This window comes from Mobula birostris, chromosome 15, assembly GCF_030028105.1.
Source record: "Mobula birostris isolate sMobBir1 chromosome 15, sMobBir1.hap1, whole genome shotgun sequence".
NCBI lineage: Eukaryota > Metazoa > Chordata > Chondrichthyes > Myliobatiformes > Myliobatidae > Mobula > Mobula birostris.
The window spans coordinates 18,300,229-18,320,272 of NC_092384.1; the positions used below are offsets into that span (position 1 = coordinate 18,300,229).

At 38.6% G+C, this 20,044-nt stretch overlaps 1 protein-coding gene across 3 annotated transcripts in view; it reads right to left on the minus strand.

The window, feature by feature from the left end:
* LOC140210435 (palmitoyltransferase ZDHHC1-like) overlaps positions 1–20,044 on the minus strand; it is a 55,586-nt gene that overhangs the window by 11,385 nt on the left and 24,157 nt on the right. For 2 of the 3 annotated variants that reach the window (XM_072279388.1, XM_072279387.1), the window contains exons 3-7: positions 18,998–19,173; positions 16,874–16,975; positions 12,692–12,816; positions 4,415–4,570; positions 1,252–1,364 (exon numbers count right to left, since the gene is read on the minus strand). In XM_072279388.1, the coding sequence (XP_072135489.1) occupies positions 1,252–1,364; positions 4,415–4,570; positions 12,692–12,816; positions 16,874–16,975; positions 18,998–19,173 (672 nt within the window). The remainder of the gene's footprint in view (positions 1–1,251; positions 1,365–4,414; positions 4,571–12,691; positions 12,817–16,873; positions 16,976–18,997; positions 19,174–20,044) is intronic. The other variant, XM_072279389.1, reaches the window with a different exon arrangement.

Sequence of the window (20,044 nt, forward strand, 5' to 3'; positions counted from 1 at the left end):
CTCAGTCAACATCTCTTCAATTTATTATTCAACCACAAGCCCAGTGCTGATCTCACCGCTGTACAAGAAACTTGCCATGTAAACTCTTTTGAACTCTCCTCCCCCGCCCCTACCATCACCTTAAAGCTATCCCTCTTAGCATTTAACATTTCCACCCTGAAACAAAGACTGTTGAAGGGTCTTGGCCTGAAATGTTGACTGTTTAATTCCTTCTACAGCTGCCACCTGACCTATTGAGTTCCTCCAGAACTTCGTGTGTTGTTCAGGATTTCCAGCAACCGTACACTCCCTTATGCTTCTGACTGTCTAGATTATCTGTGCTTGACAAGTTTACATTGAAAATCGGTTTATGATTGTCCAATGTACTGAGATACAATGCAACATTTTTGCTTCAGTGCCGTCCCAACACGTCATTCCATTCAGACCGTATACTTCAGTCAGGTCTTCCCTAGTCCAGGCTTGTTCATCCTCTCCTTATAGCTGATCTCTTTAATCCAGACAACATCCTGGTGAACTTATCTGTACCCTGTTCAAAGCCTCTACATCTTTCTTGTAATGAGGCAAGCAGACCTGCACACAATTCTGCAAATTGTAGCAGACCAGCTGCAAAGTGACTTCCCCTCTTGTACACTGAGCACCACTGCCGACGACGGGAAACCTGTCCTGCCTGCTCTATCACCTTCACACCATAGGTGCTACTTTTAGGGAGCTATGGACGTCCTCCAAAATCCCTCAGTACATCAATCCTCCCAGAAACTCTACCCCTTCATCTTACGTGCAAATTCCCAAAGTGTAGCACCTCACACTGGTCCAGATGAAGCTCCAGCCATCATTTCTCTGAGAACATTCCTGATTGGTTAAGATCCTGCTGAATCATTGGACAACCTTCCTCATTGTCCATAACTGGAGCACAGATGTACTGTACGTTTTCATGTTTCCTAGCACCATGTCTCAATGTTTAGTAGACCTCCACGTTACTGTTTTTTCACTGTTACTCAAATCTTCCTAGACTATTTATATCCTAACTTCCAACCCTTGTCAGTTTATTAGTTAGAATCTATTAACTTCTGTTCATTTCTCTACATACAAAATTCTTCCTGTTTCTGCCACTCTTTCATGATTCACAATCCAGTGTCAATATCTTAATCAGCTTAACCCCAGAACATAAGCAAGGTTTTCTGAACAGGCACAGGACAGTATCAGAAGTTATACAATGCACATATCATTTATAGAAAACTGGCACCTTGCTACCTGAATAACTCTCAATCGTGGAGCATCTACATCATCATTTTGTGGTGAGACTTCCGACCTTTGATGTTGAGAGTGCAAAAGTATGTATTCGTAAGTGCTTAGTCGATTCCACACTGTCAGAGAAAGAACATGTCCAAGTTATATGCCGCCTGCAAATTCTACACTGAATCTCTAACAATGTCTTGCAAAATGAGTAATACTATTAAGTTCATTTTGGATGTTAGTGCTGGGCTTTAGACATAAATGAAAAACAAATTTAGAAGTAAAATTTATTAAGATAGCTAACTGAAAAATACATGTAAAATGTTTTAAAAGCTTTTGATACTTTAGAAAGAAAATCAAAATGTATTTTTTAATGCTGAACACCATTAGAACCTACTTTTATCAAGAAAACATTGAGAAGTTTATCTGATAAACGCTAAAATGTTCATTTTTGCTACTATGTGATATATCAGTGGTTTTGGACGCAATGCACTGTTTTTGCAATTATTCTTAAAGCCTGCTTTCTGAATTGCCAAGCACATTGCTTTCATATAAAAAACACAATTAGGCAGAATATTAGCAAGATATTTTCCGGTTATATGCTTATGGCTGGAGAATTGGCACACGTGCATGTGGTATATCTTGAAAAACAAAAAGGTAACTCTGGCCTTAATTTAATGGACAGAAGAAACACATGCAAAACATATGAGCCATCAGTAAATCAGAAACACAGAAGAGATTCTGCACGTGCTGAAAATCTAGAACAATGCACATAAATGCTGGAGGAAGTCAGCAGGCCAGGCAGTATCAATGGAGTAGAATAGACAGTTGCTGTTTCAGGCTGAGACTCTTCATCAGGATTAGAAGTGGGGGGGGGGGGGGAGACGGCAGAATAAGGTGGTGAGGGATGATAGGTGAAACAAGGGGAGGGACAGAGTAAATGGGTTGGGGGAGGGTAATGATAGACGAAGAGGTGGGAGGTGATACATGGAAGAGGTAAAGGCAAACAGAGTCTGATCAGAGAGGGCAGTGGACCATCGGAGAAGGGAAAGGAGGAAAGACACCAGAGGGAAGTAATGGGCAGGTGAGGAGAAAAGAAGGGGCAACGGGGAGCCAGATTGGGGAATGCAAGAGGGATGGGAGAGCAGAAGAAATTACCATAGGTTAGAGAAATTAATGCCCATGTCATCAGGTTGGATCCAACAACCTTTCTGAAATAAAACTTGTATTTCTTTAATTACCACAGCTACTGCAATCTAGAATTATTCAATTGTCTTCAAGTTATAACCCAAGGCTGTAAAAGATGGTACAAAAACATCTGATTTTCCATATCCATCAGATCATTCTCCCTAACTTCTGCCCTCTTCAACACGATCCGAGCACTAGGCACATCTTTACCTCTCCCAACTCTCCATGATCGCTCTCTACATGACTCCCTGGGGCACTTACTCGTCCCCACTCATCTTCTTCCTGGCACTTATCCCTGCAAGCATGACCAGTTCTATACTTGCCCCTCCCTCACCTCCATTTAGGGTCCCAAACAGTCCTTCCAAGTGAGGCGACGTTTCACCTGCAAATCTGTCAGGGTCATCTACTGTATCTGGTGACGCCCCCTCTACATTGGTGTAGGTTGGGTGGCCACTTGATGAGCACTGTTGCTCCCTCTGCCACAAAAGTTGGGATTTCCCCGTGGGCACACATTTCAATTTGACTTCCCATTCCCATTCCAAAATGTCAGACCATGGCCTCAAAGACTGTCATGAGGCCACTCTCAGACTGGAGAAGCAACAACTCATATTCCTTCTGGGTAGCCTCACCAGATGGATATATTTAAAGTGTAGTTTGATGGTTCTTGATTAGTCGGGGCATCAAAGGTTATGGGAAGAAAGCAAGAAAATGGGGTTGAGATGGAAAATAAATCAGTGATGATACAAAGGCAAGCAGACTCATTGGTTGAATGGCCTAATTCTGCTTCCGTGTCTTATTGTCTTCAATTACTATATTTTGATTTCTATAATACAATAATTTCTTTATTTGAAAAAACTCAATCTCAGAATGTCCACTTCGCTAATAATGAATTGGCTTTGCAATCTGAATACAACCAAGAGCCACAGAACTATGAGACGCAAGTGATCTGTTGGTCAATTGAATGTGTATGAGAAGTGCAAAGGCCATTTCTATTTACCTTCATTTCGACATTCTTTGAATCTGTTCCAAATTTTGAACCTGTCCTGTCAGAATCAGGAATGATTAACTGTGTTTGTTCAGGCATCAGGCTTCTAGATTAGTTTGCTAGTTCATTTATTCTGTACTGTGTCATATCACCTGTGGGATCATGGTTTGTCTATGACCACAATTGTTCTTGGTAGATTTTTCTACAGACATGGTTTGCCATTGCCACTTTCTGGGCAGTGTCTTTACAAGACAGATGACCCCAACCATTATCAATATTCTTCAGAGATTGCCTGGTGTCAGCAGTCGCATAACCAGGACATGATACGCACCAGCTGCTCATATGACCTTCCATCACTGCTCCCATGGCTTCATGTCACACTGGTCTTGGGTGGGGGGGGGGCGCTAAGCAGGTGCTACACCTTGTCCAAGGATGACCTGTAGATCAGCAGAGGCAAGGAACGTCCTACACCTGCTTTGGTAGAGACGTTTCTCCACCCTGCCATTCATCTAGATTAGTAATCCAATTAAATATTACATTTATGCTGCCCTCTGGGTGAGGTTAACAAAATGCCCGTCCTCCTTTCAATTATTTCATGAGAATAAATGTAAAGAAATGCAAGGTTTGAGGTCTGCACCCTTGAAGCAGAACAGAAGTAGTAAAACTAAAACTATGGAGCATTACCTTGGTGCTGATAATTACAAGGAACAGTCCAGGGCAACCAACGTTTTAGTAAAAAAAAAAAATTGGAGTTCTCTATTGGAAAAATAGGATTAGTTTGCTCGACTGTATGCCAAGCCTATTTTATCATCTGTCATAATTTCTATGATCTGTCAGAGTAGGTACTTTCCATAGTAGAGAATTGATCAAGTTCAACTTTTAAACAATCATTTGCTTGTAACAGAATGAGACATAACTTAAAGAAGTCTTAATTTCTTTTTAAAAAAACAGAATACTAGCGGTGAATCTTACATTAAAACTGGAGCAGACATTTCGTACATTACTTACTGAGGTAGGAGTGGAAGAACAGAAGGTAGCACAAAGCTATCAGTGCAATCAGACTTAGTCCAATAGTGACCACAGCGAGAACAAGAAGAGTAGGTACGCTTATACGAACGGAAAAATATGGCAGAAATGCAAGCCAGGTATTTGCATCATTTACCGCTGTTGGAATAAAGAGTACAAGTTTAAACTGGATTTAAGTTCCACCAGATCTCTCCCAATCTACCCTTCATTTAAAGGTTCGAGGTATAATGCTGAAGATTCAGAGCAGTAATTGCTCTGAACAATCTATTGACATTCAGCCTGCCTGATTCCATAAAAGGACTTAAACTGGATAAAAGCCCTCATTGTTTCTTTCGTGAAATGTGCTTGGGTTATAAAACTATACAAACTTGATCTGCAATGCATGCCCTTTTATCCATATTTCCACAAACATAACGTTAAAGTTTTCAAACATTTTAAAAGCTCAATGACTTTCTGATTTTTATAAAGTACCTAAAGTGATAAAATAATTCCATCAGAGCAATATAATCAATGAGACTAACAAATGTTTGAAGAAAATAAATACACTAACATAAGCTTTTTAGTCACTGTGTGGGGGTGTGTGTACACTGTATGCACTAATATACAATAATATTTCAGTCACTGTGGGGGTGTGTGTACACTGTATACACTAATATACAATATTTTGATGTTCTGTTTAGAGTCAAGGAATTATTATAACAATGAAAAATAACTGAGTATAAATAAATATTGATAATGTAGCGTTCTTGTGCATACAGTAATTGCATGAAAGCCAGAAGCTCCTAATGCCTTAGTTAATATGGATCTCCAAAACACACTTAAGTCAAGATGCAGGAGTATAGTTTACCATATATTTTCCGCAAAACATTAACAGAATTAAGAATTTCAATTCAGGATTTTAAATACCTATGTCTTTACAGTTTATATTCAAATTATCAAGTCATTTGAATTAAGTGTTTAAAAAAACTTGAACTGATATTGATTTTTGAATGTTTAATCCTATGGCAAAGTAAAACTGTTGCATCTAGCAAATACAAGCAAATTGGAGTTTATCAAGATGAGAGCCTGTTCAAAACCTCATTTATTGTGGGATCATCATCATCATCATCATCTGGTGCCGTGCCCAATTTGAGCTTTGACTCCCATCGCCCACACACTCCTGTTTCGAGTCAATCGGATCAATTCATTGGTATTCATTTCCAGTTCTCTGGCTGCTGTCTCCATCATCATTTGTCTTTGCCTTCCTTTTGCTTTCTTCCCTTCAATCTTTCCCATAATTACCATGCATTCTAACTCCTCTTTCCTAATCACATGTCCAATGAAGTTACGTTGCCTTTTCATGATCTCATACATTACTTCTCTTTTTGTGCTTGCTCTGTTCATGACACCCTCCTTAGATATTCATTTTGTCCATGATATTCTTTGCATCCTCCTCAAAAACCGCATCTCTGCTGCTTCAATTCGTTTCCTCGTTACTAGATATTGTCCAACATTCTGAGCCATACCACATAACTGGATAAACATAACATTTCAGTACTCTGAGGCGGGTTGTCATGCTTAGTTTAGTGTTGGTCAGTATACTCTTCATTCTCGTAAAGGTGTCTTTTGCCATCCCTATTCTTGTTTTGATGTCCATGTCGCACCTGCCATCTGATGTCACCCAGCTTCCTAAGTAGCAAAAGTTCTATACTTGTTTTATGTCTTTCCCATTTATTCTCAGCCTGCAGATAAGACTCTCCTTCTTCTTGATATCACCATACATTCTGTCTTTTTGCAATTGACAGATAGACCCATTTTTGCACTTTCTTCAACAACTATATCAATTTTAAGTTTTGTAGTTCTTCCTCTGGACTTGCAATTAACACAGTCTCATCTGCACGTCTGAAATTATTGATGTTTTCACCGCCAAATTTGATTCCCAAGATGTCTCTTATTTTTTGTAATATTGTTTCACTGTACACATTAAATAAATCGGGGAGAAAACACACCCTCGTCTAACGCCTCTCTTGAATTTCGTAAACTGACTCACTTCTCCATCTGTTTTTACAGCGGCAGTTTGTTCCCAGTAAAGATTCCTGATTAGGTGGAGATGTTTTGAATCTAGATCTAGAGTTTTCTGTAATATTTCAAATAACTTATTGTGCTTCACTTTATCAAATGCTTTTGTGTAGTCGATAAAACAAACAAATCTTTTTGCACTTGAATAGCTCGTTCTGATAGTATCCTTAACGTCAATATTGTGTTTCTTGTCCTTTGTCTTTCACAAAACCACATTGTTCTTTACCTATTTCAGCTTGTATCTTACTTTTAGCTTTTGAAATCAAAATTCTTAGAAGTATCTTGGTGATATGACTCATTAAACTCATGGTCCTATGTAATTCACATTCTATTGCTCCAGGTTTCTTAGGAAGAGTGATAAATACTGATTTTTTCATCTCTTCTGGTATTATTCCAGTCTCAAAAATGTCATTGATTAAATCAGTAAGTTTTTCAATTCCATAATCTTCAAGGGTGATGATTTGTTCTATTACTAATTCATCAGGACCTGCTGCCTTTCCTTTGTTCATATTATTTATTACGTTACGAACTTCAGATTTTAAAATACTTGGACGTTCAATGTTTTTCTTAATTTCTGGTTTTTCGCCTTGATCGTCTTCAAACAATTCCTGAATATACACAGTCCATCTGTTCATCATCTCATCTTTTTCCATGATAGTGGTACTATCCTTTGCTTTCAAATATCCACCTGAAGAACAGAGGAGCTTTTTACCAGTGATATTCTTGATTTGTTGATGTAACCTTTTTGGATCAGTAATAGGGATTCTTTCTATTTGCTCACATTCCTGGTTTAACCATTCTACTTTAGCTTTTTGACATAAGCTTTTAACTTTTTTATCTAAGGACTTATATTCTATAGGATTTGCTTTCTTCTGTCTCCTTTCTTCCATTAGTTTTTTGATTTCATCTGTCATCCATTTATTCTGTGTGCTTTTTTCTGTTTTAGGAATCACTGACTTTGCTGATTCTACCAAGGCATCTTTTAGAGAATTAAATTTCATTTCTACATGATTGCTATCATCTTCAACAGATTCTATTTCTAGACTTTGAAATCTATTCCTTACTTCAATTGTAAATTTTTGTCTTTAAGTTTTCTTCTTTAATTAATTGCAAGTAGTCAAGGGATTGTTCAGGTTTTTGCTTCTTTAGTTTTTTAAGTTTTACTTTTACATGACATACTACTGGGTTACAGTCACTATTACAGTCTGCATCTGGATATGTTTTGCATTGAGTCACTGAGTTTCTAAATCTTTGGTTTACTGTAATAAAGTCAATTTGATTTCTAGTGTTATCACCTGGACCTTTCCAGGTCCACAAGCATCTTGGATGGTTTTTAAAGTAGGTATTCATAATGACCTGATTATTCATCTTGCACCATTCTACCCATTTCTCACCTCTTTTATTTCTTTCCCATAGTCCAAATTTTCCTATGGTATTTCCATCAGCACCTTGTCCTACTTTAGCATTTAGATCTCCCATGACAATAACAATATCTTGAGATTTGCATCCATTCTTTGCTTGTTCAAGCTCTTCATAGAACTTATCTATATCCTCATTTGTTCCATCTGTTGTTGGTGTATATACCTGTATAATTGCTAAATCAAATGGTTGTCCTCTGAATCTAACAAGGAGCACTCTATCTGATATTGCTCAATGTCCTAAAACACTTTTTGCCATGTTTTCATCCATAAGAATTCCTACTCCATTAGTATGGGATGTTCCACAAGAATAAATTAGTGTTTTATTTCTATTCTGACAAGTTCCAGCACCTATCCAACGAACTTCACTAATTCCCATGATGTTAACCTTTAGTCTTTCCATTTCATTTATCACATTATTCAATCTTCCTGCTTGATATAGGGTTCTTACATTCCAATTGGCAATAATTTTCTTTTGTGTTACTTGAATTTTATGAGCACTACCTTGATGATGGTCGGGGATCCCCTGCTAACCAGAATCAACCCTACCGAGCAAAGCATCTTCAGAATTGTCTTGAAGATCCTCTTGACGCTGTTGTTGTGTGATACATTTTGTGAGTTTGACCATGTTTTTCTTAGCAAATAGATTCTAGGAAACCTAGTATCTAGCAAAGCTCTGAAAATCCCAATCAGAGCCTCATCACTGGTTGCAGTTTAGAGTCATACCCAGGACACTACTGTGGGATAAAGTTGGAAAATTATAAATATGCATTAGAATCAACAATCAAACTATTATTTTTCCAAATCTGTAGCTGGTGAATACAAGCAAACCTAGGTTATTTGGTGGGGATGTGGTGGAGCTAGGGTTCTGCTCCTAGAAAGCAATCCACATGACTATCCTACATAATACAAAGCCACATTATCTAAACAGGCATAAAGAACTGAGAGATGAATATAATTGCTTATATGTTTGCCATCCCCGCCATACATAAATTTCTTAAGAACAAATTCTTACTCTGCATCGGATTTTAGGGATAATTCTGCAAGGAAGAATATCCATTACCCAAACTGACCTAACGAGTACTGCCTATATGGGGCTGCAATGCACTCATTCCCTTTGTAAACATAATGGTCTGAATTTAAAGTCACCAACCATAGAACTCACTGCTCTTCTCCCAGAAATATTTCCATAAGAATCAGAATCAGGTTTAATATCACTGGAGTACACTGCAATACATCATTATAAAATTATAATTTACATGAGGTATATATACAGTACTGTGCAAAAGGCTTTGTATTTATAAATATATAAATAGGGTGCCTAACACTCTTGGACAGTGCTGTATTTGTCAACGCGGAGTGGTGAGCAAACTTGTAAATCTGCAGAAGCAAAGGATGCTGGAAATGGTGAGCGGGGAGTACGGCAGGAGTGGTCTGGGACAGGTGGCAGTGCAGGAGTGCTGGGGCAGGCGGTGATGTGGGTGCAGACACACCCGGCCCTGAGACACTAGGCAAGGTCACCTGATTCCAAACAATTGGTTTATTGATCATTACAGAATGTCTCCCTCATGTTTCCTGCTCCTTCCCCTCCCCTTTTCCCCAATCATGATTCCACTCTTCCCGTCCCCTTCCCACTCTCAGTCCACAATAGGGACTCACGTCAGAATCAGGTTTATCAGCACTTACATATGTCATGAAATTTTTTATTTTTGTGGCAGCAGTACAGTGCAATAAGCTTACTACAGTATTGTGCAAAAGTCTCAGACACCCCAGCTATACATGTGTGCCTAAGACTTTTGCACTGTACTGTAATAAGTATATCTCTCTGTCTCGCTGCCTATACAATTAAATTACGTCAGTAGCGTAAAAAGTGAGGGAGGGTTCTTGGATTCATTGTTCATTCAGAAATATTGTAACAAAGGGAAAAAAGCTTAAACGTTGAGTGTGTATCTTCAGGCTCCTGTACCTCCTTCTTGATGATAGCATTTGGGTTACAAGAAATTAACTTACAGATTTCACAAATCAGTATCCAAAAATTTTGAGATACAGGATAAATTTCACTCATACAGAAGTTATGTCAGGAAAAAAACAAAATATTTAAAAGAAACAAAAGAATATTGTCAGTTTTTATTCACACAAAGGAGTGAGGAAATAAGATTTGGTATAATGTCAATTGTATTTAAAATTATCGCTGAGTTCCTCCAGTCAGCTGACACAGGAACACACAGGTCAGAGTGCAGCGCTGCCAAGCTCAGCACCTGCAAAGCATTGTGGGAAGATGTAGTACCATGGCCAGCTCCTTAAAGTACAGGTGTCCCCCGCTTTTCAAACGTTCGCTTTACGAAACCTCACTGTTACGAAAGACCTACATTAGTACCCTGTTTTCGCTTTCAGAAGGCGTTTTCACTGTTATGAAAAAAATCAGCACACGATAAAAAATCAGTGCGCGGCCCGAGCAGCCGCTCTCCCCTGGATTCGGAACGGCATTCTCGCCGGCATTGCTGAAACACATTCTGTGAGCAACTGTTTGCAAGATGAGTTCTAAGGTGTCGGAAAAGCCTAAAAGTGCTCATAAGGGTGTTACACTTAGCATAAAACGACATAATTAAGCGTTTCGATCGTAGTGAACGAAGTAAGGACAATGTGAGTTTGTCTTGTGAAAGCTGACGAAGATGATGTTGAAGAGGTTTTGGGATCCCATGACCAAGAACTGATAGATGAAGAGCTGATGCAATTGTAAGAGGAAAGGATAACTATCGAAACCGAATGCAGTAGCGAAAGTGAAGCAACTGCGTGAGATTTTCGCTGCAATGATAAAGTACGACTTTAATTTTGAAAGGGTACGTCGGTTTATGGGATATTTGCAGGACGGTTTGAGTGCTTATAAAGAACTGTATGATAGAAAAATGCATGAGGCTCAGCAGTCAAGCAAGCCTTCCATATCAGCCACAGCAGACGACCAACCTTGACCTTCAACATCGAGGCAGGCAGTCATAGGAGAAGATGAGCTGCCTGCTCCAATGGAAACAGACGACACCCCAGTGTCCCACCACCCCAATCCCCGGGCCGCCGACCGATACCGATCCGCGAAGTATGCAGGAATGCAGCGGTAGCCGGGAGGCACACAGCACATCTTTAAGAAAAAAGCCAAAATAAACATGCTAATTAATTAGGTGTCGCCCGACAATTACGTGTCGGGTGGCACCTAATTAATTAGCATGTGTACTTTGGCTTTTTTCTTAAAGATGTGCTGTGTGCCTCCCGGCTACCGCTGCATTCCTGCATACTTCATGGATCGGTATCCGTCGGTGGCCCGGAGGGTGGGGGCCACTGCACTAGCCAAACTCCGACAACTCAACCTAACACACGATCATCAGTGTGCTCCGCGCTTTCCCAATTCCGGTAAGTGATACTACACTGTACATACATTATTTCTACTTTATATCGGCTGTGTATTTTTTCGTGTTATTTGGTATAATTTGGCAGCTTCATAGCTTAAAGGTTACTGGAGAGAGTGTTTTTGCCAACAGCGCTTGCGTGAGATTTTCTGCCGAGAGTGCTTGCGTGAGATTTCCGCTTCGGAGAACAGTGCCAGCAATGGTTGTGGAGAAGTATTTCTACTTTATATAGGCTGTGTATTTATCATATCATTCCTGCTTTTACTATATGTTACTGTTATTTTAGGTTTTATGTGTTATTTGGCATGATTTGGTAGGTTATTTTTGGGTCTGCGAACGCTCACAAAATTTTCCCATATAAATAAATTGTAATTGCTTCTTCGCTTTTTGACATTTCGGCTTATGAACCATTTCATAGGAACGCTCTACCTTCGGATGGTGGGGGAAACCTGTGTTCCCAAAGCCTTTACTGCACTTCCACTCAGTCACAATGTTTGAACCCATTATCCCCCCAATCTGCTTCTATTTCTTCCGTGATCCCCAATCCTTGAATTTCATCCATTTCCGATAGCCCCATTTGTTGAACCTTTTCCTAATGCCCCAGACTCATGCGCCAGGGAAAATGTGCCTCACAGGGGAACACAGTACTATGAACCACCTCTTCTCATCTTCGCATCCTTGGACTGGAGAGAGTGTGGCAAAGGAGAGACTGGCCTGTGGCTGTTAACCCACTCAAAGCAGTGACTCATTTCCAAATCTTATGGATCCACAGCACAGTCACTAGAAGTGAAATCTGACAATTTGTGTTGTTTCTTCCGCAGTAGTCTTGTCCAATCCCAGAGTCTAATGTTAGCCTCAACTAATAAATAACGGCAGTGGGTTATTTTGTCCTCTCTGATAAAGTGGCTTAATGCAAGAGCAAATATTGTGTAACTATACATCCCCACTTGTAACATGGGATTCATAGAAATTACAGCACAGTAAAGGCTCTTCAGAGTCAACCATTGAACCACAATCTAACCCTTCCCTCCTTCAATCATCCATGTGCCTTTCTAAGTGTTGTGTAAGTGCCCCTATTGTACCTGCATCTACCACTACCCCTTGATAGGGAAATTGAAATCATCTCTGGAAAATTAGCTAAAATAAGCCAATGGAACTGCAGTGTCTTTCTACGTGGTCTTGGGCTCCTGCCGAAAGGAGGCAAAAACATCAGACATCTCTATTCATGAACACACAAGAAAAAGATTGAAAACAGAAGTGACTCCTGAAAGAATCCTCACATCATTCAGACACAGTCAATTAAAACAGGGAGCATAACAACTTGCCTTGTACAAAGCATCTGAAACATAACGTCATTGAAATTAAAATTTAGCAAATAAACTTACATTCAAATTTTGGGTTGCTTCGAAGCAGGTTTGGATTGATGAAGAATGCAACAAGCACAAAGCCTGAAATGATGACGATTACCACACTACCAAGGAGAGCAATGATAACACAGTTCAGGAAGTACCTGCATGAGAAAGCAGATTCAAAACATCAAGTGAATGAGTATTAAAGCATGCGCAATGTAAAGACGTCAGTGACCGGAACTGTTAAAATTCTACTGACTTTCTGCCCTCAGAGCCTATTGAACAGGTGTGGTGCAGAAGGGATGGCTGAGCAATTCTAGCAAAGATTAAGAAAATATGAACTTTTTCTTCAATAAACAGTCAAGCGAGTCCTGAGGGGCCTCAGGCTAGAAAGTTGACTGTTTATTTCTCATCATGATGCTGCCTGACCTGACCAGTTCCTCAGGCATTTTGCCTGTTACAGCCGCTCTCCATCGACACCAATCCTGCAGTACTCTCACTGTTGATCCTCCTCATATTCTCACCAGCTCCCCCGATCAATCTGTTACCTGCACATTCGGGCAATTTACAGCAGCTCATTAACCCACCTTTGCCATTTGGGAGGAAATGGGAACACCTTCCTTAGCTTTTGGTCTTTGGCAAGAATCTACAGTGGTGAGGTCCACCTGACACAATCAACATGGCAGCCAATCTGTTAACCTTTAAGCAGCTAGTTATTGCCTGTGAATATTCTCCAAAACCTTCTGTCGCTGTACAGGAGAGCCATCAGATCATCTGAATGCATCATATCTTGGCTTTGATTGCAGAAACTGCAGAGAGTTGTGTTCACGGCTCAGCACATCACAGGAGTCAGTCTCATCTCTATGAACTCTGTCTATACCTCTTGCTGCCTCTGTAAAGCAGCCAGCATAATCAAAGACTCCAACACCCCAGCCATTCTTTCTTCTCCCCTCTCCCATTGGGCAGAAGATGCACAAGTCTGAAAGCAACTACAACAGGCTCAAGGTGGCTTCTATCCTGCTGTTATAAGACAGCTCCTTTGTGAAATAAAATAGACTCTCGGCTTTGCAATCTTCATTATGATGCTGTACTATACAGTTTACCTGTACTGCACGGTCTCTGTAACTTTTTATTCTGTATCATCATATTGTATAACCTTGATCTACTTCAAAGCATTTGACTATATGAACAGTATGCAAGACAAACTTTCCTCTGTATCTCGGTACATAACAATAAAAAACCAATAACCAAAATCTGGACACTGAAGCAAATGCTGAGATGGGATGAGCTTAATCAGGGAAAGCAAAATAATATTGAACTGAAAAATGAAGTGTTATGCTCGTCCCACAATCAAACAGGAGGTTAAATATCCTCATCCAGTAGTACCTGCAAAACTGATCTCAAAAGCAAAGAGGCATTCATTTTCCAGCTCTGATTTCCAATATTCAAAGCGTTCAGTGCATAGTGAATAGTATATTCTGTAAATTTCCTTCTACATTATATTTCTGTGCATCCTCACAACAAACACAGCTTTTAAATGTCAAGGTGCAAAGTACAGTTACCCGATTTTTGAACATACTTTGGAGATCCATTTGGTACCCAGCACTCCCAAACGTGAGTAAAACTGAAAGCAGTGAGTCCAGTAACACTGGATTAAATTATCTGCACCTTACTGAATGAAAACCTTAACAGATGTACTGAAATAAAATTTCTACGTAAGTCAGCACTCAGAATTAGGCAAAACCATCGATACACCACTTAATACTGCACATCAGGACCATTACATCATACCTCCAATCAATAGCATATACGAGACTTACACTCACAGTGATGGTCAGGGTCTGGCTGAAAATTTAAGTACTTTAGCTTGGTTTGTGTTTGAATGGGCTCTGATTGGACCAAGTTTCAATTTACTGATGTTAAACAGGACCACGTGACTATACATTGTCATAACAGTTTAATTTCAATTTTTGTTCCATTCAAAAATATTAGGAAATAGCTATGTATATTTTTTCTTATTGACAAGCATGAGAAACCTACTGGCTGCCAATGGAGTAGCAGCATTTTTATAGTTGCTCCTACTCTACTTAATTTACTGGTTCCAACTTGTTTCGAAAATTTACTTTTAAACGCAATATTGTTTTACTAAGAGGGGTGCCAAAGCTACTAAAAAAGAAGAGGACCCTCCTATAACTTTCGAATCTTTTACGGAGACACTTTGGAAGCATAAAAATGAACTTTCGGAGGAGTTCCAGCAGAAATTCCGCCAACTCAGCACTGAATTTAAACAAATGGATGTAAAATTAGATTCTATTCAAAAAACTTTAAGTGAACACAATAAACAGATAAAAGAGAATGAAGACACTTTGAAGATGTTGGATACGAAGACTGATGACCTGGAAAAGATCTGTGATGAACAGTCAAAGGTTAATGAAAAATTAAGACAGAAAATTATTGACTTAGAAAATAGAAGCAGAAGAAATAATTTACAAATTCTGGGTTTTAAAGAGTTAATGGAAGGCAATCAGCCTTTGGAATTTTTTGCAAACCTTTTGGCTAACTTATTTCTGAATATTTTAAAATCTCCACCTAAAATAGACCGAGCTCATAGATCACCAGTACCAAGACCTCCTCCAGGAGAACGACCTCGTTCAGTGTTAATTTTTCTTCACGACTTTCAAACAAAGGAACTTTTAATTTGTGAATTTCGTTGGAAAGGTATGATTGATTATGAAGGCCAGATATCAGAATTGTGGAGGATTTTTCATCCCAGGTGTCGAATGAACACTTCAAGTTTAAAAAGGTTATGTCGGAATTGTGTAATAAAGGTTTTAAACCCTCTCTTTGTGACCCTGCTTGTCTCAGAATCATTTTGGAAAAGGATCCTCAATTCCTTTATCTTTAAGTAACTTAACTGATAATTTTGTAGTTAAACACACTTTGAGGACTTGGGTACAATTTAGAAAATATTTTGGTTTATTGAGTTTTTCACTTCCAGGTCCCATTTTTTCTAACTTTTTTTTAAACCTTCTATGACTGATGTAGTTTTTAAAGAGTGGAATAGATTGGGTATTAAATGTTTTTAGGATTTGTTTGTTGGAGATAGTCTCTCTTCATTTGAACAACTGTCAGCTAAAACCCACATTTTTCGATATTTACAAATTAGAGACTTTTTGTGTTCTCAAGTACATACATTTCCTAAAAGTCCAGATAAGAACTTACTTGATACAATTTTTAATTTGAAACCCTTTCATAATGGATCTATATCTAATATTTATGGTACATTGTTGGGAATGAGAAATATTCCTTTAGACAAAATTAAAAATCTCTGGGAACAAGATTTAGAGATTCCAATTTCTGAGGATACTTGGAATGAAATCTTTAAATTGGTTAATACCGCATCGTTATGTGCCTGTCATTCCCTTCTACAATTTAAAGTGGTTCATAGGGCCCACAGGACTAAAGATAAGCTGTCTCGTTTTTATTCAGATATATTTCTCTATTGTGATAGATGTAACAATGGAGATGCTTCACTAATTCATATGTTTTCGACTTGTCCGAGTCTTGAAAAATATTGGAAGGAAGTATTCCAAACTTTCTTGGTGCTTTTTAAAGTAAATTTTAAAGCTAATCCTTTGACTGCCTTATTTGGTATTGTTGGAGGAAATGATATTATTTTGGAGACACATGATTTGCATATTTTGGCCTTTATTTCTCTTACAGCCAGGAGGACATTGTTGCTTCAGTGGAAGGATGCCACTCCGCCTACTCATGCTCAATGGTTAAATGATGTTACGTCATGCTTAAATTTAGGGAAGATTCGCTGTTCAATTTCTGAACCTAGACAAGATTTTTTTTTAACATTGTGGGGACCTTCTTTTGAATTATTTTCAAAATCTATGATTTGCTATTAAGCACAGATGTTGGCTAATAATATGTTTTAATATATGATAGGGATTTTTTCCTTTTTTTTTTAACCAAACAGCTGTTTTTTTTCCAGTACTGGGTTTAGATTTTTTTGTATAATAAAATTATCTCTTTTCAATATTATGTTTAAATTTAATTAATATGGATATGGGGTAATGAGACTATATTTGTGATTCCAATATATTGTAATCGATATATATTATATATCCTACTGTACTCTGTATTCTTTCATGTAAGAAATCAATAAAAATATTGAAAAAGAAAAGACAAGCATACAAAAATCTGACTTACCGGTAATTTCTGCTTCCTACACAATTGTTGAGCCACTTACAATGATGATCAAAATTACAGACACACTTGTTGCATTTTTTGCAGTGCTTGGACTTTTTACCCCTGTGAATCAGATATACAAAAAAAATCTATAATGATCTATTATCCTAAAATTATAATAAATATGAAAAAATAGGAACTTCTATACTTTTCCCACAGAGGAATAACTGTAGGGTCCTAGTGTACTTCTGATTTAGTCAAAATACGAATAAATTGCACTAACACTGCAGTGCAAATAGCCTACAAATTGTAGAGCATTCTAAAACAGCATCTGTAACGAAACTACATGGCGGGAAGTTGTAACAGATGAACAGTCAAAGTCTCAAGGAGAGCACAGATCAGAATATTCATTGAGGAGCGTCAGAAGAGCTTCATAAGAATGATCCTGGGAGTGGAGGGGTTAATGAAGAGGAGTTTGATGGCTCTGGGCCTGTACTCATTCGAGTCCAGAAGAATGAGGAGGAATCTCATTCAAATATTGGAAGGCCTAGATAGATTGGACATGGAGAGGATGTTTCCAGTAGCGGGGGAGTCTAGCCTCAGAATGGAAGGACTCCATTTTGAACAAAGATGAGAAGGAACTTCTTGTTCAGCCAGAGTGCTGAATCTGTGTAATTCATTGCCACGGATAGCTATGGAGGCCAAGTAATATTTAAATCAGAGGTTGACAAGTTCTGGATTAGTAAGGGTGTCAAAGTTTATGGGGAGTTGGCAGGAAAATGGGGTTGAGCAGGATAATAAATCAGCCATGATGGATGGAAGAGCAGGCTTGATGGGCCAAATGGCCTAATTGTGCTCCAATGTATTATGTTTGATAGATAATACAGTACCGTGCTGTTTTACTCTAGATGTTCTGAATATCATGCTTTCTAAAACCTTACTTAGTATTTGCATCTTTTTCTTCAATATCAAAAGTACCTGTGGAGCATTGTCGCAGGATAACGGCCTCATCATCAAGGATCCCCACCACCTCGCACAAGCTCTCTTCTCACTGCTGCCAGCAGGAAGGTGCAGGAGCCTCAGGGTCCACATCACCAGATCCAGGTACAGATATTACCCCTCAACCATCAGGCTCTGGAACCAGGGGCAACTTCACTCGTACCGTCACTGAACTGTTCCCACACAACCTATGGGCTCACTTTCAAACACTCTTTCATCTCATGTTCTCAACATTTATTGCTTAGTTATATATTTCTTTTCTCTTTTATATTTGCACAGCTTGTTGCCCTTTGCGTGAAGGTTGTTTGACCGTCCTATTGGTTGCAATCTTTCATTGATTCTATTGTGTTTCTTGCATTTACTGTGTATATAGGCAAGACAACGAATCTCAGGGTTGTATATGGTAACATACTGCATTTGCATGCACTTTGATAATAAATTTAATTTGAACTTTGAAACAGTAGTGCAGTGAACTTAAAGAAATAATTTCTTTGTTGCAAGTTTTTTCAATCAGTTTTACAATGCAATAATTTGCAGTTACTAGAAAGGTATCAAATAACTACTGGTTGGAGGCCAAAACTGTTAGTATTAATGGTGTAGACATAAAGAAATCAGTTTAGACAATTTTATATCTGCATTGAATAATATACCTAATTTTGTATTATTCTAATAGCTTACGACATCATAGGTCTACAAAGACATAAGGTCGGAGGTTAGGTATAAAGTTCTTCAAACCTGATCTGATCAGCTTTATTTGTCACATGTACATTGAAACATCAAACCATACAGTAAAACGCACTGTTTTGTCTCAGCGGCCAACACAGTCAGAACAACTCCATCACGTGTGCTGGGGGCAGCCCCCAAGTACCAGCATGCTTCGGGCACAAACGTAGCATACTCACAATTTAGTAACCCTAGCCCATACATTTTGGAATATAGGAGGAACCAGAGTACCTGGAGGGAAGCCACGCAGTCACGGAGAGAGCATACAAACACCTTACAGTGTTGGGAATTGAACCCCATCTTACAGCTAGTGCTATAAAGTGTTACTCCAGCTGTCACACTGCCATTGATCAAATGATGATCCTCTACTTTGTATATTTTTCAGTTCTAAGCAACAGAAGCATTACTCGGTTCGGTACTTACACGTCAACTTCACAAAGCAGGCAGTAACGATTCCGGATACTAGTTTTGTGTGCTCTGTGGCGAAACACTGGGGGTAATTTTTTATATCCCTTGGCCCGAACGCTATCATCAGCTGGGTCAATGATGGTCGCAATCACATAAAAAGCTAAGTGCCAAGTAAAAGCAGCGCCAAAATACTAAAACGGATTAAGGTTAAAATGTTCTGAATGCTATGGATGAAATTTTGTAACTCTTTGCACGTCAGTTTTAAAACACTGAAGTAAAATTAGACATGACCAAACCAAATAACAACCACCTATAATTTTAAAGCTGGAAGTACTAAATACAGTAGTTTTATACACGTATTAAGACATGCAAGTCAGCTATTTCAGCTTTGATCCAAGTTAAATGCCTTGCATTATTGGTGTTAAGCTGGTCAAACCAACACCCAAGTAAAATAGTTTAATCAATTTGATCCATGCTAATATTTCTTAGGACTGTAAAAGTGAATAGTTCCAAAATATATGCATGAATATTGAAAAAACATTTGTAAGTTCTTCTAAGGTGGTAAAATCATTAGGCTGCTTGTATTAAACCCTGCTCTACTAAAGAGTCGACGTCTCAGTCCTAACTAAGGGCCTCGGCCCAAAGCATCAACTCTTTATTCTTTTCTATAGATGCTCTATGGCTTGTTGCATTGTTTGTTTACTATTATATTCTTTAATGTAGTTTCCCCCAACTTATGTTGCATGTTTTGTAGTGTATTCAGATTTAAAGCTTAGATTTAATATTGAAGCAAATCTCTGATAATACTGACCATTCTTCCTTAATATTCTGTCATTAATTCATACTTCCTTGTGGGTTTTTCAACCTAAAGGTTCTCATAATTCATAAATTTGTCCTGCATGTCTTTGCAGCTCAGTCACTTTGCCCACCCACATGCAAATGAAGGTGCACCATGATTATATTATAACTGTTGCTGCACATAAGGAGGAGGGGTAGGATTTAGATCAGCCTTAAGGGGTTAAACACAAGTATAGTTGTGGTTCAGAAATTGCTGATGTGGCT